This window comes from Pseudonaja textilis, chromosome 3 (genome assembly GCF_049901715.1).
Source record: "Pseudonaja textilis isolate UNSWEBS1 chromosome 3, rPseTex1.2, whole genome shotgun sequence".
Lineage (NCBI taxonomy): Eukaryota > Metazoa > Chordata > Lepidosauria > Squamata > Elapidae > Pseudonaja > Pseudonaja textilis.
In genome coordinates, this window is record NC_141992.1 from 140,944,351 (window position 1) to 140,969,169 (window position 24,819).

At 39.0% G+C, this 24,819-nt stretch overlaps 1 protein-coding gene across 13 annotated transcripts in view; it reads left to right on the plus strand.

Annotated features, from left to right (window-relative positions):
• SLC66A2 (solute carrier family 66 member 2) overlaps positions 1 to 24,439 on the plus strand; it is a 62,614-nt gene extending 38,175 nt beyond the window's left edge. For all 13 annotated transcript variants that reach the window (XM_087930984.1, XM_087930978.1, XM_087930981.1 and 10 more), the window contains one exon: positions 21,042 to 24,439. In XM_087930984.1, the coding sequence (XP_087787110.1) occupies positions 21,042 to 21,249 (208 nt within the window). In that variant the 3' untranslated portion in view covers positions 21,250 to 24,439. The remainder of the gene's footprint in view (positions 1 to 21,041) is intronic.
• The last annotated feature ends 380 nt before the right edge of the window (positions 24,440 to 24,819 follow it).

Sequence of the window (24,819 nt, forward strand, 5' to 3'; positions counted from 1 at the left end):
TTTTGCAAAGCAAGAATTGTAAGACCGAAATTGAGAGGCAAGGAAGATTCAGAAAAATGTAATATTAGATCAGAGTAAATGTAGATCAGAGTATATGTGACTCTGTGTGTGTGTGTGTGTGTGTGTGTAAAAGAGTCGGTGTAATTATATATAGTACAATGCAACCTTAAAGATTTTCCCAAACTAGGAAATATACTGTCTTCTGTGTTATAAGCAGAGCTTTATATACAGTGGCTGGAATCTTCTAGAAGCTTGAATGTAATGATGCATCACTATCTCCTAAACTTTTTTTCCTCTTCATTTTTAAGTAAGCATTGTTTGATAAATGGTTTATACTCTAGGCTGGGAAATTCATATATAGACTGATTGACATGTTATAAAAATTACGATTTTGCCCTGCACATTTTGAAAGAAAAAAAAGGAAAGCAAAGTTTTCTTGCAAACGCGCTAATTCTTTGTTGTTCATTTAATTATGCCAAATGGTTTCAAGTTTTACAGAGAGGGCTGTGTTTATCCAACTTCCAAAGCACCTCTGAATAACTTTCAAAGTGTACGTAGCTTTAATATATTGACAGGTATTATCATTAGGTTGCTTGAATAAATTTTATCCCTGTTGCTGTTCAGTCGCTCGGTCCTATCTCTTTGCGATCCCAGGGATCATACAACATTCCAGGTTCCCCTCTACATTTTTCCCCCTTATGTCCATAATGGAGCTTACCATAGATAGTGATCTGTCTTTCCATAGAGATACTTCTGCTCTTAGTGTCATAAAATGCTGATAAATTCCATTTTCAAAGTCAAATTGCAATTTAGTACAATGTCCTACTGGATGTGTGGCCTGCTTCTTAAGGCATATGCTGGCTATGTGTTGCTTTCTTAAAACTGGTATCTTATAAAAAGCCGAATTGACCTATGTCTTTGTTTTAACTTGCTGACTTTCCTTTTTTGTTGTGTTACCTGTGTATGCACAGAAGTGCCGTATAATTGTCTGCTGCGAATATAACTGTATTTACTTCTAAGAAGAACTTCATTGAAGATGCTCTGTTTTTTTCTGGGTCTCATTTGGAGGGTCCCTTTTTTGCCATTTTGATTTTTTCCAATCAGAGAAAAACTTTGAGGCTCAGCTCTCATGGATGGATGCCTGAGGCATTCTTTGAATTTGGCAGAGCTCTTAGCTCTGAGTGAGCTGCACAATTTCTTTCTGAATTCTTTTTTCAATCTACTTAGCTCTGGGAGCAGTAAAATCATTTACTGTCAACCCTCTGTCTTACTGTTTTGATGCCAAATCTGCTTGCCCTCTGCAATACTATCTTAATTGCACTTTCATGAATTCTGTTCTTTGTTACCTTACGCTTTCTCTTTCTTAATGATATATTGGGAACTGAATTAATGTATTTTTTTCCTCTGGATCTGCTGTTATTTAAAAGAAAGATAAAGCTCTGCCTATGCCAGCGTTGTTTTCTTTACAGCACTGCAAAATAGGGGTACGAAATGTATATTCTAAATGGCATGTCTTCTAAAATTAAGAATGATAATATGAACACAGTGTGTCAGTTTTAGAGCATTGTAGCTTCAACCTTTTTTTGTAGTGGGGAGTTCTATTTAAAATCCATTTATTTAAAATACATGTCACCAACCATAGTGGGGTAGAAAGAGATTTCTTTAGAAACCCCATAAATAGATTTCACTGTTTGTTTAAAAAAAAAAATCTGGACTGTATTTTATCTTCTTTTCCCCCATTAAATAGAACCCTCATCTGTTTCAAAGGAATGTGGAATTAACCTTGATGAAGGGATTGGTGAGCCATCAAGGGAAGAAAAACACCAGAGAAAGTTATTTTGAGGAAGAGTTCCAAAATAACCCTGCTTTGGTTCTGCTTAATTTAAAAGCGAGCAGAGAGAAATGCTATCAGCCTTTCACAATTTTCTTACCCCTACAACAATAAAGCAAGGTTCCTGTAATCCTGGTAGTATCTCTTTCCTAACTTAGCTACCTTAAAGGGCTGACATCTATGGACTACAACTGTTCTTGTTACTTTTCATCAGTTCGGGACAAAGCTGCAATGTATGTTGCTGATTGGGTTAGACTGTTGGAGCTTTCTCTCTACCTCACCTCTACCTTACAGGATTATTCTGTTAATAGCATTCTTAAGAAGTTTCGAAAGGAATATTCCTGAATGCTAGGAATTTGATAAAAGGATAACATAAGGATATTTTTTTTGAAAAAAAATTCCAATTAGTGATTGACCACAGCAAAAAATTAAACCATAGGAGCTTAATATTTTGCTGAGAATTTTCCACCATATGTTAATTCCCTTTTTCACAGCTGCCAGAGAATGTTTGAAATTTATGATAGGAACATACATTTGTGAAATGTATTACAAATAATAATGGCATGGCTGCTTTCTATAGTATAGATCAGGAGTGTCAAATTTAAGGCCCGCAGTTCAGCCCACGGAGTGCTTAGATTTGGTCCACAGAGCCACCCTGGAAATAGCAAAAGACTGGCCCGTAGTGCCTCTGCCAATGAAAACAGAGATTTTTTTCATTGGCAGAGGGCTGTAGAAGGATCCCCCCAGCACTGTCCGGACCACCACATCTGCTCTGACACGAGTGATGTCAAGCTGGCCACACCTACCCTGGCCCTGCCCGTCCGCCCCCAATTCACACTTTTTTTTTTCTGAAGATACGTTAAGCAAAACCTGTTTTGCTATGTACTGATGATAAACTGTGACCATTAATATCTCTGGCTACCAAATGCTCAATCTCTCAAAATTACACATTAGCCACATCCAAGAAATAATTACTGAAGTTCTTTCCAGTCAAGATTCCAGTATGTCAGCCATCGTTTTCTTACTATAAAAGAGCATTTAATTTAAATGTGGGTTAAATTTAGACTTTATGAGGCCTATAGCATCTGATTTGTAGAATCTGGAAATAAGTATGTCATTTCAGACTTCTTTGATGTTAACATTAAGAGCTGTTCAACCCTTTGGATTCAAAGGCAAAAAGTTTCCTCGGACTACCTTGGGAGAACACAGTAAATAAACATTACTGTCTTTTCCAGGACTGTGTAGTTGCTGTAGTTCTCATATTGTGACAATCGTCATTTAAACTCCATTTCTCCCAAGGCTGACATCTCTAACTTTATTTCCCCCTTCCTGCATTTTCACCAATACATTATCCTCAGCTTCCACAGTTACGCTGTGTGCTTTGAACCTGTGCTTTGCTTTTTCTGTCCATCAACGCTTTCATCACCCTTATTTGTTAAACGTCATGATTTTGATATTGGCCTCTGTCATCCACATGGCCTTATTTAATAGCCTTTCAATGGCTCCCTTGTCCACCATCTTGACCTGAATGCCTTTAGTCAGTATTGCTGCAACTATTTCTTTCTTCTGACTTTTTAATTAGGTTAACACCAGGTTGCCTCAAATGAGAACCTGGTGAGCCAAATCATTGTCAGCCCAGGAGCATTGTTTGACTATATAGCACATAGGAAAGCATTTGAAATAAGAATTCTTTTTTTTTTTTTAGCATTAAAATGCAGCACTCAAGCAATTATTTGTTAAGACTATGGATAATTGGCTGTCGCTGTGGAATCTGGCAACTCTCTCTGTATAAGGAATTCTGATATAGGATTTAATTCAGTAAATAAATCTAAGCTTTTGATGTAGGCATACAGAATAAACTTGATCCTTGCAAGGTGAGACAGCATGTTAAAACTTCCCATACTATCAGTAAACTGATTTACTTTTTTAAATATTTAAAAATAAAAATGATGGAACAAGCACACAGAAACAAAATTAGCAATTCATAAGTGCAATGAGCCTCTGTTTTAGACACTGCTTAAAGTGAGCCTTTATTTTTCATGTCCTTGGAGTTGTTTTGTGTAGAGATAATTTTTCTGCTGCTTAGTAAATACTTTTCAAATGCATTTTGGTTTATGTTAGGAGATTCTTCAGCTTGAAAATACACACCTGTAATAACAAATATGAGCTGAACTATATAATTTGTAGAATACAATGGTTAATGCAAGATGAAGGATTTTTTTTTTAACCACTTCAACTATATTATTTAAAAGAACTGGAAAAGTGTGCAAATCCCTCCTTCCCAGTAACTTCAACTATTCAGTAGGCTCCATACAAAAGCAGATGAACCATGCATAAGGAAGATTTTAATACTGTCTTTTTTTTAGTACTAAGAAAAAAAAAATCAGTTTTGAAGCTTTCTTCCTTCCTCCCTCCCTCCCTCTTTGGGGGTCCTTCCATCATAAATGCACCCTTAAAAAGATCTTTGCTTTGCTGACCATTGGCCATAGTGAACATATGGCTTGCACTTCCACCAAAGAAGGTACTGCTTATCTTGGTAACCATTCTATGGGATTTAGTATTACAAAGGACTCAGTGGAAGCAGTTTGTTGTCAATGGCCCATAAAAAATAGGTAAAGAAACTACATTTATTGAGTTTTAGATACCCCTTATGCTTCATATGCCAAGTTAGCATAGTTAGATTAAGGAAGGATATTACTACATATTAAAATACCTGATTCAGATTATTGTAAGTAGTTAAGTTATACTTGTAGATGATGGGATCCCAGAAAGGACCTTAGAGATAATCTAACGGAATCCTCTGCTCAGTGAAGGAATCTACCATTATACCAATTGTGATCTTGGCTCTGTACAAACTTCCCTGGAGGAAGGAGAGTCCAGCCTCTCCTGAGACAGACTGCTTTCCTTCATTCATATCACTTTTAATAGTATGAATTTTCCTCTACTGTCCAATAGAAATTTCCATGTTATTGAACTTCTCCTATCTTCTGCAAAAAAAAACTCTGAACAGTTTTTTAAAATATACTTTCATATATTTAAATATAATTCTTAAGAATGAATGTGTTGTGGCCTCCAGCAGCCAGCAGAGCTGGCAGCAGCCTCGGACAGTGAGGAGTTTGCAGAGGAACATGGGCCAGTCCTGGAGTCTGGGAAAGGCTATGACAAGTGCTCTGCGTCGGAGGCAGAGATGAGACCAGGGCCATCTAACAGTTATCAGCTGCCTTTGGAATCAGAGATCAGTGGGGCAGAAGAACAGCTGGAGCCTGTTCCCAGTGTACGCACGCACAGAGCTACCAGGAGAAGGGAACAGTTAAGGAACAAGTTTATATATATATATAAACAGAGGTCTTAAAATCATTAATGTAAAACAGTGTGAACTACTGACAAGATGTCCCAGTTAAAATAAATAAAGAACTTAATATACTGCATTTTCTTAAGGGATTTGCAAGACAACAGTATTAAATTAATCTTTGTTGATAATTATGAGTTTTGGTGTGCTCTTCCATTTCCTAAAATGGTTCCCCAGACAAGATTAATCTCTAATTAAATGGTAGATTATTGCTGCTTTGGCATTCTAAATTGTCTCTGAATTTTGAAATGCACAACTCATGGATTTTTCTTAATGTGCAGCATGGTCTCAAATTAAGTGTACAGTGTTTGATTTCCACCTAGTCATGGGCTTTATTCAGAAGCGGCATTGCTTGTGCATTCTGTAAAAATTTAACTGTTTGAACCAATACTTCTGCGCTGAGTAATGAATAGCTTGCAATATTTTCATAGTAGCGGGGCCTTAATGGTTCTGTGTGAATGGCAGGCGTGTGTGTGCACATACGATTTCATTTGCACGAGATCACACATGCCCAGCACTCATGTAAATGGAGCATGCACACTCACCTGCCACTTCCGCGGCCCATTTTCGAACAGCTTAAGGCTTGGAGGTGGGCCACGGCCCGGGATTGGAGAACCCCGATCTATAGCTTCCATTTCTAATAGCAGAACCCCATGTGTTTAAGGCAGTGTGGGTGGGAAAGCTGTACTGTCTGAAATACAAATAACACAACCAGTGGTGGGATTCGACTTTTTTTACTACCGATTCTGTGGGCGTGGCTTGGTGGGCATGGCAGGGGAAGGATACTGCAAAATCCCATTCCCTCCCCACCCCACTAACCTGCTTTCCAGCTCCGTTCTCCTGTGCAGGGCAACTAAAGAAGACCCAGCCAATCAGCTAGGACTCGGGAGGCAGAGAATAGATGGGAGCAGGGCCAGTCAGAGATGGTATCTGCCGGTTCTCCAAACTACTCAAAATTTCCGCTACCGGTTCTCTAGAACTGGTCAGAACCTGCTGAATACTACGTCTGAACACAACTGAGGGTCAGAATTCTTGTAGTTCCCTTTATGATCCTTTGAAACAAGATTTCTCCTAAGAATCCCTACTTGAAGGTGGGTTTCATCCTACATGAAGAGCTGCTAATTTTATGAATGCCTCAGGAACCTCCTGAAAAGGAAAGCCCATACGCCAATCATTAAATTTGATAAGTACTTAACTGCTGTGGCAGATGTCTCTGAGATTCTTGTTAGTTTTCAGTTACACAAAACTGTCCTTAATTTTATTAAAAAGCTAAGTCTCTCAGCCCTGAGCACATTCCAAGATGATGCTGTATTTGCTTTGCGGATATGACCGAGGATCGTCTTTCTCTATGGTAGGTTGCTAAAGAGTCAGGCACGACATCTCTGCCCCGGTCCCAAAGTTAGATGAAACAAATCTCTTGTATTAGGTCATCCTTTTACTTGGAGATTCAGTTTCTGCTTCATACCAGAGTTCCCAAAATAACATTGGAGCTCTTCTTTCTTTCTTTCTTTCCCAGTCCCAGTTAACTGATTTTTCTGATAGATGGGACTGGACATCTTGCTGGCTCTTGAGATTATCAGTGCTGCTGAAACGCCAGACGGATTGCTGCAAAGTGACATAAGAAATTCCTATTCCGAAGGGTTACACATCGGCATGCCGGAATGAGCTTTGAATTTAGAACTCCTAAGGGTTGCCCAGCAATCCCAGGATTGGCCTCGAAGGAGACTCTTATTACTTGCTCATTCAGGAATTCCATATTTTTAGGTGCAAGTTGGACAGACTCAGATTTTAAAAGAATAAAAAGGTAATTTTTTAAAAAAATTAACTCTTTTCATAAAACTGCTAATTAGAAGTTTGGGAATGGGTTGCATCAATGCCTTCCTGAATTTTTGGTTGCAGTTACATTCTCACTAGGTTCTTTAATTTCATGCATTTTCCCTCCTGTCCTTAATTTTAGAGCAGATACTGCAAATCTGCTCTTTATGATCATCTAAACCAGGGGTGTCAAATTCACGATTGTCATCACATGAAGTATTGCAACTCCCCCCCCCCCCCAATTTGGTTCCTGTTTCACCAACAGATAAAATCGACTGATTAGATTAGAGACTATTGAAAATATTGCTAAGAAAATGAGCAACAGATGGTGCTGGTTTCATTCTTTCTTAGTGTCTATGGTCTACATGTCCTTGCCCATCTTTCTTTTGAAATATACTTTTGTTTTTTCTCAGGTTTCGGCAGGATTAAAAATGAAAGGTATCTATGCATGTTATTCAAGACAACTGAAATAGAGTTGATTAAAAATGGTGTATTTCTTTTGCAATCCACACTGAGATTATTGGAAGATCCAGCTATTTCTTCATTGCTAAGTTCAGGCTCGATTATCAGAATTGGCCAGCGCTCCAAATATTCCATTATCATATTCCACTGGCGAACTTGTAGAGAGAATAAAGTGGTTATTACAAAAATGCTTGGCAAAGCAGGTTCATTAGCCTTTATTTCTGGAGCACTAAATCTTTTGCTAAGAGGGACATTCAGTGAACATTCCAACTTTCGCCCCCTGTCTGGGGACTTCTTTACTTTGTTTTAAATTTCTTCTCAGATTCCATAATTTGTTTGTGAGCAAGCGGCACATGAGGCATTTGAAATTCTTTCAACTGTTTTTCAGATTTCACTTCTGTTTAATTTAGTAGCGTATGCATTTTCTTGACATACCACTTCTTTCAGGAAAAAAAAAAAGTTCCTTTGTTGTTACACAAACCCATTCTGGATATTGCTGTACTCATCAACCCTTAGGATATCAATTTTCCTATCTAGTTTATTTTTTTGATTACTTGGTTTCTTTCTATACTTCATCAGTTGTTCTTCTGCAATGTCTGCTGTTTCTGTTATCCTGTATCCTGGTGAAAGTGACAGAAATGTGGATTTAATGTGCATTCTCATCTATACCAAGAGGAGAATTGCATAAATCTGCAGTCTCTAACCTTTCCAGCTTTGTGGACCGAGGTGGGGGAGGAAATGGTTCTACACAAGCAGTGGGTGACTGCACACACAGCTTCATTTGCGTAAGGGGCGAATATTAATGCCTGCTGCTTGCATAAATGGAGCTATGCGCATGTGCTTGCCTGTCTGCTCTGCATGCAAGTGGCCACTTTTGGCGGCTCGGTTTTGAACAGTCTGTGGTCCAGTAGTGGACTGCAGCCTGGAGTTGAGGACCCCAGCATAAATAACCTGATCTTTGTTGTTGTTTTTAAACTTAATTGTTGATTTATGTTAGAATGTTATCTATCCCTATTTCTCTATATGGAGTTTATTTTTTTTTCTACTTGGCTAGGTAGAAGCATCTAACTCGGGTGTCAGACTCAATTTCATAGAGGGCCACATAAGGGTTATGTTTGACCTTGGAGGGCCAGGAGTGGGCGTGGCCAGGGTGGGCATGGTCAGGGCGGGCGTGACACGGGACTCATGTCGAGGGCACCTGTGGTGGCTAAGTGCTAAGGCAGGACTTCCCTGAGACCCTTCCTCCCTCTCATTATAACCTTCCTTCCTTCCTTTTCTGCTTTCTCCTTCATTCTCCTTTCTACTTCCTTCCCCACTTTCCTTCTTTTCCTTGCTTGCTCTCCCATCTTTCCTTCTTTTTATTTTTCTTTGTATTTCCTCTTTCCCTTTCTCCTTTCCTGCCCCTTCTTGCATGCTCAAATGCAAAAGGGGAAACATGTCATGTCTCTCTGAGCTCTGTTTTCACTGGCAGAGGGCTGCAGGAAGCCATTGTGGCCGAAAATAGGGCATGGAGGGGCGTGCGTGCCCCCCCTCCCACGAGCTCCATTTTTGATGGCAGAGGTACCACGGGCCAGTCCTTTGCTGTTTCCAGGCTGGGCCCACAGGCCAGATCTAAGCACCCTGCAGGCCTGGGCCAGCCCATGGGCCTTGAGTTTGACACTCCTGATCTAACTGATCTTCATTAAACTAAAAAACTAAACTGGGTTGAATCACAGTTTTGTAGAGGATGGGAAGCCACCAGGTAAATACCAGGCCTGTGTATTAAAGTTGGAAAAATTCCCAGCAACAGGCAAGGCCAACCTCAAGCTTGATTCCAGATGATGGAATATTTATTCACTTGAAAATCCACCCTTCTTTGAAACATCTTTTTACTACTACATTTGCTTTTTCATCATACACATTGATGGATTGAAAATGTTTGTCTAAAAAAATGGTTCTCAAAACCTGGTTGTGTCATTTTCCCAGGGAACCAAAGAGATGCTTAGATGGCTTTGTTGCTGAGCTGGCTAGTCTTATTCCTGGTTGTATGTATGTATGTATGTATGTATGTATGTTATTCAGCTTTGTTTGGGTATTTTCCCACGTCATTATAGTTGTGCTTTTAAAGTTGTAGCGACGTTTCAGCAGAATCTCATCTGCCATCATCAGGCTTGTGTATTGGGTTCGTTTCTCTCTCTCTCTCTCTCTCTCTCTCTCTCTCTCTCTCTCTCTCTCTAAATGATCTTTATATATAAATATTTATATTGGTTAATTTTTATATGTGGTTTGATCTGTTTGTTGTGTGCTTCCCAATGCCTATGGTGAGATGGGCAACTATATAAATTTGATAGAGAGATAAATGGCTCTTGGTTCTGTTTGCTATACAAATAATTTTTCATTCTCCTGAAATGTATTTTCTGAAGGACATCCATTCTGTTCAGCAGGGCTCCTAATTATACAGACCTAGAAATGAAGCCAGTGTAGGGAAAATGAAGGCAGATTTATGAAATGTGAAAGCTGCCTTATTAAATAATCAGAATTACATTTTTAAAATTCACCTTTATTATTTGGATCAAGGTTTTTTTGACTACAGTGTTTACATTGTAAGAATTATGTCTATAACAGGAGCTGCTCCGCTGTCTCCACTGCATAAATTGTGTGGATTGAATGTAAAATTGTTTTTGAATGTGGCTGAATAAGATAAAGTGGATAGACAAATTGGTGTTTCTGCCAAACCAGCTTCCTGGTGAAATTGTCCAATGCACACAGAATTCAGAGGAACAATTTTCTGCTCTGCCTCAATACATCATTGTCATCAGTGCAAAGATCTCAAGGGTTGTTTTTTTTTTCAATATTGAAGGAATGGAGCAGCTCTGCTTCCTAATTCTCTCTTTGCACACAGAGACTAGAGTTCGGATGCTAAACTGGGAGAGAGGGCATCATATTTATCCCGCTGACATTTGATCAGATTTCTATTGTCTAAATCAGCAGTCATCAACTGGTGGGCCACGGCCCACTGGTGGTCCGCGAGAAAATTTTGGTGGACCTCAGAGAAATGTCACCCCCAGAGCACCTCCCCAAAGCAATTAATCCAGGCTGCGTGAGAACCCAAGGCTGCGCTACCCACATGGCCCGCGGGAACCCTCCCCGCCCACTCCTTACCTGACAAACTTGCCTGCTAATTGCTATTTTTCCTGTTTTTTCTTCTTCTTCCGACCATCAGCTGTTCTGCTGTGCCTGGAGATTTAGATTAGCTAGGAAGCAGGAAATGGTTAAATTTCTTGCTTTCTAGCTAGTCTTTAGATCCTCGGCTCTGCTTTTAAGCACAGCCCAACCTCCCTTAGGACTGAAGGTTCTATTATTCAGTGCAGACTCAGGGCAAGCAAATTTTATGTGACAGACTGAGCTAGCCGATGGCAGATAGATAGATCACTGAATGATTCTGTGAGCAACTCGATCTGCCTTCCTGCTTTGCCTGATTTTGGGTAAAAGTTGCTCTTTTTTATATAAAAAATTCAATATTTACATACATGGTGTGTTGTGAGTTAATTTTGTGAGTTTGCTTGCTAGCAAATTTTATGAGTTTGCTTGCAAGCAAATTTTATGTGGCAGACTGAGCCAGCCGATGGCAGATAGATAGTTCACTGAATGATTCTGTGAGCAACTCAATCTGCCTGCCTGATTTGCCTGATTTTGGGTAAAGGTTGATTTTTTTTAATAAAAAATTCAATATTTATATAAATATTTATAATATTTACATACAAGCCATCCCCAGCCAGTCACATGACCACCAAGCCACACCCACAAATCAGGCCATGCCCACACAACCGGTTAGTGGTCCCTGGGATTTAAAATTATGAGTTTGGTGGTCCCTGAGGTCTAAAAGGTTGGCGACCCCTGGTCTAAATCACTTTTAATTCCTTGAAGAAAGGAGATTTCACCTCACCGTGAGGCTGCTTATTCCTGGTAAATAAATGAGATGTAATAAATGCTTTCCCCCACTTATGTAATTATTAGATCTGCAACCTTCAATGAGAGTGCAAAGAGCCCCCTTCAGTTAGATCAGAGGTCGCCAACCCCTGAGCTGTGGACTGGCACTGCTCTACAGCCTGCCAGGAACCGGGCCCTGCAAGTGAGAGAAGTCCCACCTACAGATGCATAGGGTTCAGGAGTGTGAAACCCACCCCCCCAAGTCCAGAGAAAAATGGCCCTCTATGGAAACAGCCCCTGATGCCCAAAGGATTAGGAGTCGCTGAGTTAGATCAGGGGTCCCCAACCCCTGGTCCATGGACCGGCACCAGTCCATGGCATGCCAGAAACCTGTCCACACAAACAAAGACGCCCTCCATCCATGGGATGCAGGCAGCACATGAAACCACGCCCTCTCTAGTCCACAGAAAAACCTCTCTCTGCGGAACCAGTTCCTGGTGCCCAAAAAGTTGGGAGCCACTGAGTTAGATTATTGCTCAACTCTATTCTGAATATTTTAGTATTATAGGTAGTCCTCAGATGGGAATGGCAATGGGGACTGGTATTGCCATCCCTAAGCAATGCAGTCATAAAGCAGCACAATGTCACATGACAGCATTGTTTAGCAATGACAAATCCCCGCCGTTGGTTGCAGTTTTAATCCCAAAATGTTTTTAAGTGGTGAGGAGGAATCCTCTTTAAAGAGTTTAGGGGTAATGTGAGAGGCCTGAGAGGACCAATTCGGGCCCTGCATAAGTTGGGGGAGGCGGAGAGAGGCCAGGGATGTGCAGAAAAGCAAGGGTGGGATGTGGTGTGGTAGGGTGTGTGTTCAGGAAGGCCAGGGGCGACTTACCAAGGTAATCTTCCCTGCTGGCTTCCCCAGTGACTTCGCTTGTGGGAAGCCGACAGAGAAGTGACATTGGTGATCACATGACCTTGGGATGTTGCAACTCTCTTGTGAACCAGTCTCCAAGTGCTTAATTGTAACCACATTCCTGCAAGGATGCTGTGACAGCCAGAACTTCAAAGACCAGTTGTAAGTACCACTTGTTTAATGCAGTTGCCACTTCAAACGGTTGCTAAATGAGTGGAAGTAAGCCAGGGTTATCTGTATTTTTCCAGGAGGATGAAATTAACAGTATCACCTCCAGTTTTCAGACACCTGTGCTTTGGACGCAGCTTATCCCAATACCACCCTCCCATTTTCCTTTTCTGAAATTTTACTGTCATTTAGGTAGTAGAGGCCTGGACCTATTTTTAGAGCGCATGTTTGAAGTAATCTAAAATCCTCCAAAATTTAATTTTGTAGTCAACAAGGCTGATAGTGTCTTACCAGAAAATGTGTGTTTCTGTGATTTGATTACGTTCTTGTTAAACTGTACCATAGAAACAACTTTTATTTTTCTTAAAAAAAAACAAAAAAGTATGAACAGGCATGTGGCGTATTTACTGGGCTTTTAAGAGAAATTACTGTATACCTCTGGGATCTATTCTCTGCCTTGTGTGTTTCTCCATTTCTCAGAAATGACTCCCAGGAAACGTCAAGAAATAGCTAAGCAAAAAGTTGAGCAATTAACAACAAAAATCCTTGTTCAGGAGAGAAAGCTAGCATAAGCAGCTTCAGACCATAGACAGATGAATCTAATAATGGAGAAATTTCTGCTGGGAATCTTATAATGGACTAAAACGTTCAGGAGGGAGACTAATAAAAGAATACTTTCCACAGTTAGATATTACCCACGCTGTTTTAATGACCCACCTGAAGAAGAGATTGTGTGAGAGAAGGAGAGAAGGATGAAAGAATCATGTATGTTTAGAAATGGTTAATTTCACAGTTTATCTTGTAAAAGTCAGTTACCATTATCCCAGCCTTAGAAATCTGAATTGGAAACATTTATTTTTGCTTAACTTTGCACTTCAACTTCCTAGGATTTTTTTTTTTAAGTTTACCCTGTAAATGTGTTCTGAATTTGTCATGAAGTTTACAGAATGGCTGTGTGCATGATGCAATGGGTAATCTTTTCTGAAACAGTCAAAGAATTTGTAGCTCTGTTGGATGATAAATAAAATAATCTTTCAGCAAGTAGATGAAACAGAGTTCTAAATAGGAATCCTTCACATATGTTGGGCCTCAGACAGGTATCTTGGCTAGAAGAGGACTTTGAAGTAAAATCTGAAGAGAGAATTGGGTTGGCCAAGGATGATGGGGAACATACCCGTCTTCTATCTTAACCCTTTTTAGATACCTTTGGCCTGGATGATTGAGTCTTCATTAACATATTGAAATATATTTTAGGAAGAAACCCCTGCAGTTGGTGTGACAAGAGTTAGTATATTCCAACGATTCTCTGACTCCCTGCTTAATGTTTTATTTTTTTTTATTTTTGACTGATGAAGTTACTTGGATGAGTAATGAAACATCTCAGATTAACAAACTTTGGCCCAGTTGCCATGGTTTAACTTTTTTAAATATAGAGCCAACAAATATAGCACTATTGTGGTGTAGCAATGTTTTTAAAACTTTTTTTTCCTGTAACGACCTCTTACCACTTTTACAAATGATGGAGGACCCCAAAAAAGCTTTTGTTTGCATGGCTTACATTTATCTATATTTACTGCACTAAAAATTAAAATCGATACGTTCCCTGTCACTATTGCTTCTCACAATTGTTTGGTGGGTTTTAATATTGTACTACATTTCAACATAGGTGGAAAATAATTTTGATTTTTCTGGAATCAGACAAACAGAGAGACTCACTCACTAACTCACCATTCATTCATTCATTCATTCATTCATTTTCTGCCTTTGTTATTTTTAAAATAACTCAAGGTGGCTAACATATCCAACACACTTTCTTCCTCCTGTTTTCTCCACAATAACTCTGTGAGGTGGGGTGAACTGAGAAATGGCGACTGGTCCCAAATCACCCAGTTTTGCTTTGTCCTTGGGGCCTACACTTTATTCTAGTAAGCTAAATTCATTAGTAATCTGCTCTGGAAGGGTTAATTTTTGCCAGATCAGGTTGATTTTCAGCCTGGCACTGAAGTTGTATGCACAAACTTCTTGTCATTGCCAGCATCTGAAAATCTAGAGAAACCACCAGAGCAGAGTCCCAGGCTAAAAACCACCTGTTGTAATACAAAATATAGGTGATCCTTGACTTACCACTGTAATGGACCCTGGCCATTATGGTCACAAGTTATGATGGCTGTAAAACAGGTCAATCGTGTGACCAATCTGATTTTAAAACCTTTTTTGTAGCAGTCATAAAAGGAATGCTGCAGTCTTTATGCAAATCCATTGTTCACTGTGGTCCAATTTTGCCATAAATTGGAAAGTTTTTGGCAAAACTCTCGTAAAACACGCTCAAGTGAACTTGGGATGCTGCAAATGATCATCAATGTGGTAGTGTTGTTGAGTGCCCAAAGTGCGGTCATGTGACTGCTGGGGAAGGGGGGGATGTCAGAACTTCAGATTCAAGCCATTAGTCCCCTTTTTGGGGGGTTTGTCATAATGGAAAGATTGTAAGCCGAAGACTACCTGTAATATTTTTCCTGTTTTGCATGTAATTACTGCCATTAAATCCTTTGCATTGCTCTTTTTGGCCCCCCGTGTTGAAACTTTTAAATGCTCCGCTATAAGGCACTTATATTAGAGGGGCAGGTTTGACATTGGATATCACGGGAGCAAGTTACATCGCATGGAAATGCTATTTTTGTTGCTTGAGCCTCTGGCAATAGCATTTCTTCCACTCCAGCTACTGCTTCTTTTGTTTTCTCTGGCTTGTGTATTGTCGCAAAATTGGATGCTCCCCTTGAGCCTCTTGCTACTTTAACTAGCCATATTGCAGAATGTTTCAGTATTTTATAGATCTGATTTCTGCCTAATACGGATTTGTTTTCCTGATTATCCTGGAGCCGGCACCGTTTCCTAATTGGCACCCCTGGTTTTGGATGACACTCTGCCCACGCCGCCCCCCTGGGTCATTTAGGGGATGGTTCTTAAAAGATTTGCAGAAAATGTGCTCATAATAGAAACATTAGCTATAATGCGAAGATCACAGTGTTGTGATTGGGGTATATTAGGGCTTGCATTCTTAAAAAAGATATAGATAAACTGATTTTGGACTTGCCAAGCTGTCAATTTTTTGGCTTCTAAACTATAGAAGTCTGAAAAAAATGGATCTGCTTTCACATCAAAGGATTGACTCCTTAAAACAGCAGCAAAGGAAAATGACAGGGTGATTAAAACCAGCCATTCTCTCAAACCACCTTCAAAGTGTGCATAGCATTAGTCCATATGCTATAGGTAGACCTCGACTTACAACAGTTTTTTTAGTGGCTGCTCAAAGTTACAACAGTTACAAAGTTACAACTGAAAAAAGTGACTTATGACCGTTTTCACAGACACAACCTTTCCAGCATCCCCATGATCGTGTGATCAGAATTCAGATGCTTGGCAGCTGGTTCATATTTATGACGGTTGCTGTGTCCCAGGGTCATGTGATCCCCTTTTGCAACTTTTTGACAAGTAAAGTCAACGGGAAAAGCCAGATTCACTTAACAACTGGATTACTAACTGAACAGGGCTCCGACAAACCACCCCTATTCAAATCATAAGTCTCTAGCCGCATCTCAGAGTAAAAAAAAAAGATTTATTAGGGGTCACCATGTCGGCATTACCTGGGTGCAGCAGACTCTAAGACACATCAATCATTCCTTTCATCCTTGACCCTGGTCTTCCCCCCACCCCCTGGATGTTTATTCTCCAATGGGACACATCCATAGCCAAGAGTCATCAATCATGCTCTCCAGTAATAATCTTGTGTGCCAACAGCTTCGGCTGCCTAGCAGTTACCTGAAGCATTTAAGGAATACACTACTTTCCCCACTCCCTTTCTGCTGGCAACTAAAAAGACCAATTTTTTAGTTGACAATTGCATTGATTCACTTAACAACCGAGGCAAGAAATGTCGTAAAAATGGGGCAAAAAAAAAATCACTTAAAATTTTTTCACTTAACAACAGGAAGCAATTACTCAATTGTGGTTGTAGGTCAAGGACTACATATACAGGTTAGACTGCTATGAAAATATAGTTCTAAGTGTTCATACAATATTTGAGTACTTTACTTAGGTTTTTGTTGAACAAGGCTGTTAGAAATTTCCGTTTGTGTCTCTGCATGGTAGGGTCAAGAAGGCAAGATGGTAGCTGCAACCACACAAAGGAAGCCCTGCCTTTTTGTTATGTGCGACACAACGCCTGTGAACAAAGGGCAGTGCTTTGATTACAGTCAAAGCTGCCTGTGGTTTGTGAATCTTTTTTTCCATTTGTCTTCAATGTTGCCCAAGCATGATTTTTGCTTCTACTCTTTGGAATTTTATGACCACTAAATGCATACATGGACAATTCAGCCTTTATTTTTTATCTTTTGTTTCACTATTTATATACTCTGCCATTCATGAATGATTAATAAAATTCACTTGGGAGCGTTTTGGACATAATCCTATTTCAGGTTGGTCTATGAATTTCCATGCTACATTAGTGTCATGTCTTTTATAAAAGACATGGCGGGGAAAGTGACATGAACTTGGTCAGCCCAGAACACAGACCCTTCTTAGCATATTTTTAATTCTTCAAAACACTTTTGGATTTTTTTCCCCACAGAATTACAGCCCTGCCACATATCTCCCCCTTTATTTATTAATGGAGAGGAGGACTGTTTTGTGGAGCAGCTGTTCAAAATGGGGGAAATAATCTTTGCGTAATAAAATTCCTATCTGGCCACGCATTTGGCTTGCTTTCTTGCTTCCAGGCAGATTGTGTGTTGCTTCTAGCTTCCTGCAAGTTGGGGCTTTCGGTCTGTTTTTTTCCCCTCTTCTGTCCCTTAGAAGTAAGAGTGAGCCTGAGCAGCTGTTCAGCCTTTGCAGAAAGCCACATTATTTTTTCCCCCAGTTCTTTCTGATTGCAGAAAGTTAACTTGATTTCCTTAGGCATATGCAAAAGTTCCATTATTTTGAAGCAGGAGGGCTTGGAGGATGTTGCAGTGATCAGACAATAATATCTTAAAATGGGAGCGTACACAAAGCAGAAATGTTCATGTCATGGGTTTTATCCATAGTCAGAATCTAACTTCATCATATTGTAGAACTATAGATGCAGAATAAAGCAATGCTTAACAATTTATGCTTTTTGGATATTGGTCCTAAGCTTTTTGTGCATAAATATAGGCGGGGGAAAACATTTTTTTAAAATAAAAGAAAACACTTCATGGTTATAAGAAAGAGTCCTGTTAGCAGTTTCCCTTGTTTATTTAGAGGAGTTGTCATTAACCAAAAACAACAACTTTCAGTTTTGTAACTGCTTCGTGTGAAAGTGTAGGATTGGATCCATAGGAAATGGTACCCAAACTCTGCACTAAATTATTTAGTTTTGTGTTTCTTTAAAAGAAGATTACAGTTCATTAACAATTATCTTTAATCCTGCTGTTTCATTCCTGGTGTTTATGGATGTATAAAAGCTTCATTAGTATCTATAGTGTTCCTTGTTGCAGTTTCACATACCCTGAGTGCTGGAGAATGTTCTAGGCAGACACAACAACAATCTTTCTTTAGACAAAAATCAAATAAGATCTCATGTACAAATTGCTGCCTTGGTTCCCAGTCATGCAGAAGACATTCCAAAATTTCAACCATTTCTCTCTTTGGGAAATTTGGGGAATTCACGGACATACACAGTCATCTTGAAATTTATTGTTTCCTGGATAATGGAACCTTAAAGTTGTCATTTGTGTACCATGGTTCCTGTGCAAGATACTTTCTATTTTTTGGCAAGCTGAGTTTGACACATCCACGTACAACATCATATCTTTGTGAAGCTGTTTCTGGCAAACTTTGGGCCTGTGTAAATATTGGTGACTCTAGAATATAGAAAGTTTGGGAACCTCTGGTGTGAACTGATGATATAGCTAGATACAAACTTTCTCCTCAACATTTCAACACTTCTCTAAATTCCTGGGGATAGTTTGCCCAGATAGGCAGCTGATTCTTGGAATATTTATTTCCAATCCACATGAATTATCAGGAGAACCAAATGAAGTGTATGTATGCATAGGTAACTTTCAACAGATAGTGGATTGAATTATGTGAGGAGGTTAGTTGAATTCAAGTCCCATTGAAATCAAGTTGCATTGCAAAAAAACTACTTTCATTTAGGGGAAATCTATGTTTAATTAATTTAACCTGCTCTAAAATATATTTTATTTAAACTACTTGAATTTTTGAACATTGTCCTTTGGGGTGTAAATAGTAAATATTCATCTCTCATGTAGAAGAAAGATTTTTAGTCTCAGTCATCAGATTTTGGTAATTCACAAATACAACACATATTTTTGCTACCTTCAATTTTCAGTAAGTCCTAACCACATTGCATAATGAAGCTTATTCTTAAATGATAATATTGAAAATTGTACACTTCTTTTTCATCAATTTTAAAGACATTTTTGGGTCTTAATATAAAGTTTATCCTTTCTAACGTGTATCTCTGGCTCTCTTTCTTATTTCGGTGGTTGGATAAGAGCTGGACCATTTCTGAATTCAGTCATGCTCATGGCTGCACATCATAAATTGTAAATAGGACCTGAAATGCTCACGGTTTTCAGTTGTATTTTGTACATGATGCACAATGTATTTTTTAAGTTCTAACAGCTCTGAAGCTTTTAGTGGGCATTCCCTATAATTTCCATTTAAAAGATGATGCATTTGTAATGTACTAAGACAAAGTCACTTAAAAGCTGTCAGTGCCTTTGAGTTGCTATATATAATGCATAAATGAAAACATTTAGCATTTAAATGATAAGAGCTATTTAACATTGCTTTCATTTTAGTATTATGGGATGAGAATATTTTTTTTACTGTGCTTTAAACTAGAAAACAATGGCTTGGAAAACATTATATATTCTTTCCTCTTTTTTTAATAGAGTTAATTATATAATTTGGCATATTTGCTTTATTTCTTTGTTTGCACAAAATCTGATTATCTGGCAGCACAGGACATACTTTGTGTCCAGGGGCTTCCCATGTGCACTCTCCTTGTTTAAATGCTGCCATTAAATCGGGAAACCTCTAATTAGCTTAATTTTCCATTTGTGGAAGGGGTGTCTAGCTTTCAAATCATAGAAAATGTTCAAAAGGGACTTGCCTGGAACAGGAAGATTCAGGTGGTCCACATCCTGAGCAAAATGTTGATTTTAGGCATGGATCCAGAACAAGTAGGCTGGATCTTGGCATAGATGTTAACTGGTGGAAGACAGCAAGGTCATTGGTGGCAGCAGCTAAGCAGAGATACCGGAGAAGAAACGTGTTGGGTGGGAGGATCAAAGGAGAAGACATTTTGGTTACGCCACCTTTGAATTCAAGCGTGGTAGCTAAGGACAGGGAAGACTTGCTGCCCAAACCATGCAAAGGTAGAGGGTACAGAGGAGCAAGCTGTCCCAAGCTTGCTCTATTCATCCTGCAGGACCCGCCTGAAACATCGCTAAGCTGAATCAATCAAGATGTTCCACTATTCATTCATCCAGAATGGTTCGGTTGATTTCCTAAACACAACGCATTGGCTGCCATAGTCAGAACAAACAGGTTTTCACACACAGTCTAAAACTAACTCAGGGTTTTAAATGCAGCTTTAATATCCTGGTTTATTTTGAAGTTGGAACCCCTATCTCTTGGTTCGTATAAAATGAGGAGCCCTGGTAAATTGCATTCCTTGTTTAATATCATGACCAATTAAAACATAGTTTACAAAAGTAGAGCGGAGAGATTTTATTCATGGGCATTAAAAAAAAAAAAGCCTTGTCCAGAATTTTCTTCTTAAGACAAGGTATAGGCTGAACTAGGTCATTCCCTTTTTTAGCCTTCAGCAAGTTGTCAGACTTCTTTTACCCATTTATAAAATATGAAGTACTGCATGATTTAAGGAACACTTGCGAGTATGTCTGTAGACAGCAGCACTGCACATTTTAAGCTGGCTCAAAGTTAAGTACATCTGTTTATGTGGGTACCTTTTAAAAAAAATCTTAAGAGATATATCTGAATTGTGTGTGTGTGTGTGTAAATGAATCTAGCCTTGAAAGACACATTTGGCTGGGTGTCAAATGAAGTTCTATGGCCTGATCTGGGTGAACTTGATAGGTTTGTGACATTACTTTGCAGAAGAGCAGACTAAAGATATTCCCTGTATGTTATCCTCATTACAATGGCATTTCAAAAAAGTTTTATTATTCTTTATATTTGAACACTGATGACAGTGATTTGTAGTTTGCTTCATGTCCCATATTGGCCTTGATAGTTATTTGGATAAATATTGTAATACTTTCATTCTTCATGAAAAGGACATCTTTGATTTGCCATTAGCACAGGGGTGTCAAACTCACGTTGTCACGGCAGCATCACATGACATATTGGGACTTGTTTCCCTTTTGCTAAACCGGGCATGGGTGTGGTCAGCACATGACGCATCTGGCCCGTGGGACGGGAGTTTGGCAGCCTGGCATTAGCAGAATTGCAAAATCTGTGTCAGGGGATACTTCTATTACTGCTTTTTTCCCCTCTTTTTGATTTGTTTTTCTCTCCCTTTTAAGCGTAAAGATGGTGCTAATGTGGACCAGCGGTGACACCTTCAAGACGGTGTATTTCCTCCTGAATCAAGCTCCATTCCAGTTCTCGGTGTGTGGACTTCTCCAGGTTTTTGTAGACATGGCCATCCTTTTGCAGGTTTACTTCTTCAGCTGTTACCCACAGAAACCTGTTCCACATTCATCACATCCAGCCAGCACAAAGGCACTTTAAGGCACAGGATGGAAATGATTATTCATGGGAGATGTAGAAGAGGCTGGAAGCCAGCCTTAGCTTCCGCTCTGTTCGTACCTACTGTGTTTCTGAGGAACTAGAAGTAGAAGAATCAAAGATGCATACCTACATGGACACTTTTTCTGGCACTTTTTCCTCTTCTTTCGTTGGGTTGCATCTCTATTGAAATGGATTTGTCTTGTTTGGGATTGCAGTGAGGGGTTTTCTTTTATGTTCTTCTGTTCTTCTCAATTCTTTAAAATATCTGTGCACGGACAAATGTGTGTATCCCAAGGGCTGGTTGTTAATGTTCTCAACGCTATTTTTTCAAAGGTCAGTCATAAAAGTTGGAGTATTTTGTCTGAAGCATTTACCCATTTATATGCATATGGGCTACGTATTTGGAATATTTTACATTCCTTAGATGAAAGTGCAGAACCTGTTGTTGTTTTTTAATGTGGTAAACCACACTTGGTAAGATGGTAAGAGTTGATAATAAGAAGAGATGGTTTAGTGAATAATGTCAAGGAATAAATTTTGTGCAACTGTGTTAAATATATATGCGCACACTGCTGGGTCAGTGTGATGTATAAGTACATCAAAGTGATTAGTCATTTTGATACAAATGTTACTATAGCCAAACAGAACAGACTAATGCACAGTAAGTCTTCAGAGAGCTCAGAAGGATGAGTAATTTCAACACATTGAAGAAATTACTAACATAATCTATAAAGGATTTAAAATTAAAGAGGATGAGCTTGAACAAAAATCAGTGTTTAGTTTAGGCATTATTTGCATTCTGTTCCTGTATTTTTGTTTGGTGGGAAAGCCACTTTGTTATGTAAATCTTGTTTCTGCAGTGTGAGCACAATGGCATTCTTAAAAGTTATGCTCTTGAGTTGCACAGATCTACTCCAATAAGCGCTGCTTTTTAAGCTAAAGACATTATCTGAGTAACCTACTCTCTGTGCAAGAGATGGTTTACTAGACTAGAATAGAGAAGAGAGAGCAATACTTTAGTGTTGGATAATATGGCAAACCTTTTTTTACAAGAAAATGTTTGTGTGTGATATTTTTCTAAATATTGAATACCAAATGTCATTTTATGTTTGGGAAGAAGTGGGGCTACTGAAAAGTATGGTAGTGATTCTGAGTTTTGAAAATTGCTTCATTTTAGCAGTGCCATAACCAGTAACTGAAAGGAGAGAAGCGTCGCTTGTATTGTTTTTAAAATTCCTTGACTAACTTGTCAAGGCAAATTTGCTTCCATAGTTATGAGATATATATGCATTCTACAGTGATTCAGGAACCACTCTGTTCTCTTAGCCATAAAATATACTATATGTGCTTTTGTTGTTAGATATATGCTACCTGGAGGGGCATTTTATGAAATGCTGATTCAACTGTTACCTTGATTCCCCTCAACTATCCAAAAAACGGTATTGACGTCTGACCAGAACTCTTCAACTGGGTCTCCTCCTTGCTTCATCCAGTTGTCTCTCTTTCAAATCTGGGATGACCTGAAGACATCAAAATCCTATCTTTGCAAGAGTGGGAATCTATCAGAAGCTTTGCTTTAATCCCTTCCACTTGCACATCTGATCTAGCTGTGTGTCCGCTTCTATATTTTGGGACTGAGGGACAAGCGTGTCACTATGGCAATTCTGAATGCCCAGGTACCCTCCCTTAAACAGCAAAAAAAAAAAAAAAAAATCAAGATAAAACAAGGATGAGGCAATATATTGATTGGCTATCGCTTTAGTGGAGGTCTCTCTTGCCTGGCTGGCAAATAAATAAAACCTCAGGAAAGCTGCTTTAATGAGGGCTTGGTGTGAAATGTTGTAGTTGAATAGACGTGCGCTGTTGATTGGCTTTGCTGCTTATTCCTTGGTGCCTGAAGTGCCCTTACCAAGCTGAGTTTATGTGGCATGGCTGAATGTGAATGTTGCATTGCTCTCTTTTTCACAAGTGGTCTAACTGTGTTGGAACAGTGTGGCAGTCTTTTAAATTATACATTTTCATCCTAGTTTTTCCTGGTGTGCTGCTGTAGCGGGGATTGTATTTCTACTCATACAACAGAACTTATTAAACTTGCAATGCTTTTATTTTTGTATGGGGTAATATTCTTTTCTTTCCCAATGTCTTTTGAGAAGAGATACGGGATTAAACTATTATGTTAGTGTAGCCTGAATATATATAAATACCTCTTTTTTTAACAAGTGTTATTGAAGGTAAAATTAATAATATTCCACACGCAATCCTGCTTTTTTTTTAAAGATGAATTACTGTCTACAGATTCTTTACTTCTGCTGTCAATATTAAAATGTACGCTCAGAACATCACAACAGAACTACAAATGTCACCAGAGAAGTTTACGCACTTGTGCAGTATTTAACTATGTGGGTCCCTCACTCCTGAACACCAGATAGCCACGTATTTAAGAAAAGGGCCATTTTAACACTTCCCACATCGTTTTAGGATCAACATAAATTGATTCCCAGGGAATCATAACTATCAATCAAATCGAAGAGAGCCAATTGCCTGGGTTTTTCCCATGAAACTTCTGTTGCCTTGACTTGAACCTTTAAACCAAAGGTGTCCAACCTTGGCAACTTAAGATTTGTGGACTTCCAACTCTGAGAAGTCCCCTGCCAGCATGAATTCTGGGAGTTAAATTCCACATGTCTTAAAAGTTGCCAAGGTTGGACACCCCTGATTTAAACCATAAGTGGCCAATCTTTAATTAGACAATGGCAAAGCTCTCCTTATCAACTAGAGAAGGACAGCATGCCTTCTAGTGATGCCGCATAATCAATTATCTCTTAGCTTTTTTGGGGGGGGGAAGGGGGGAAGAATGGATGACCCACGTCCCTGAAAACTGGCTATTTTGCCATCAAATTTCAAAAGTTCTCAAGATGCTAAGAGGCCATATTTCATCATAGGACAAAGGTTGTCCATCACTCACTTAAGCCTTCTCCTACTCACAGGTAAACTCTTTGTCAAGCAGCAGCTCTGATACATCTGTAAGAGTATCCAAAGAGCACCTCAGTAATTAGGAAACTATTTCCTAAAAAAAACATCTGTAAAGAACTTTTGTATATTTTAGCTATATGTTGAATGTATGGAAAAATCCAATTGCACTCAATGATCAGTTTGATTTTTTTTTTTAAATAAAAGTTATACACAAATACATTATTTGTTGTTCTTTTCAAATGTAACAGAAGAAATACTGCTGTTGTGTGGGTTCAACTAGCCCAGCTGGCTTCCTCCTCCAAAGTATACTGAACTTGAAAAAGAAAACATTTGTTAACTCACATATCCATACAGGAAAACTTTACAAAGGTCACTGAGTTTATGATATCGAAGCAAGGCTATTTATTGTGTTCAGGACTGATTGTGCACCACTGCTTAAGAAATTCAGTAGCATACTCATTTCCAGCACAGCATCTCATTTATACTCAATGGCCAGTCTTCTAAAACTGGTATTTTTAATAATTTAATACTTTAAAATCATGCATTTTGATAACGAACAGAGTTTATTTCTCCACGATTATCTAATAATAAATGTTG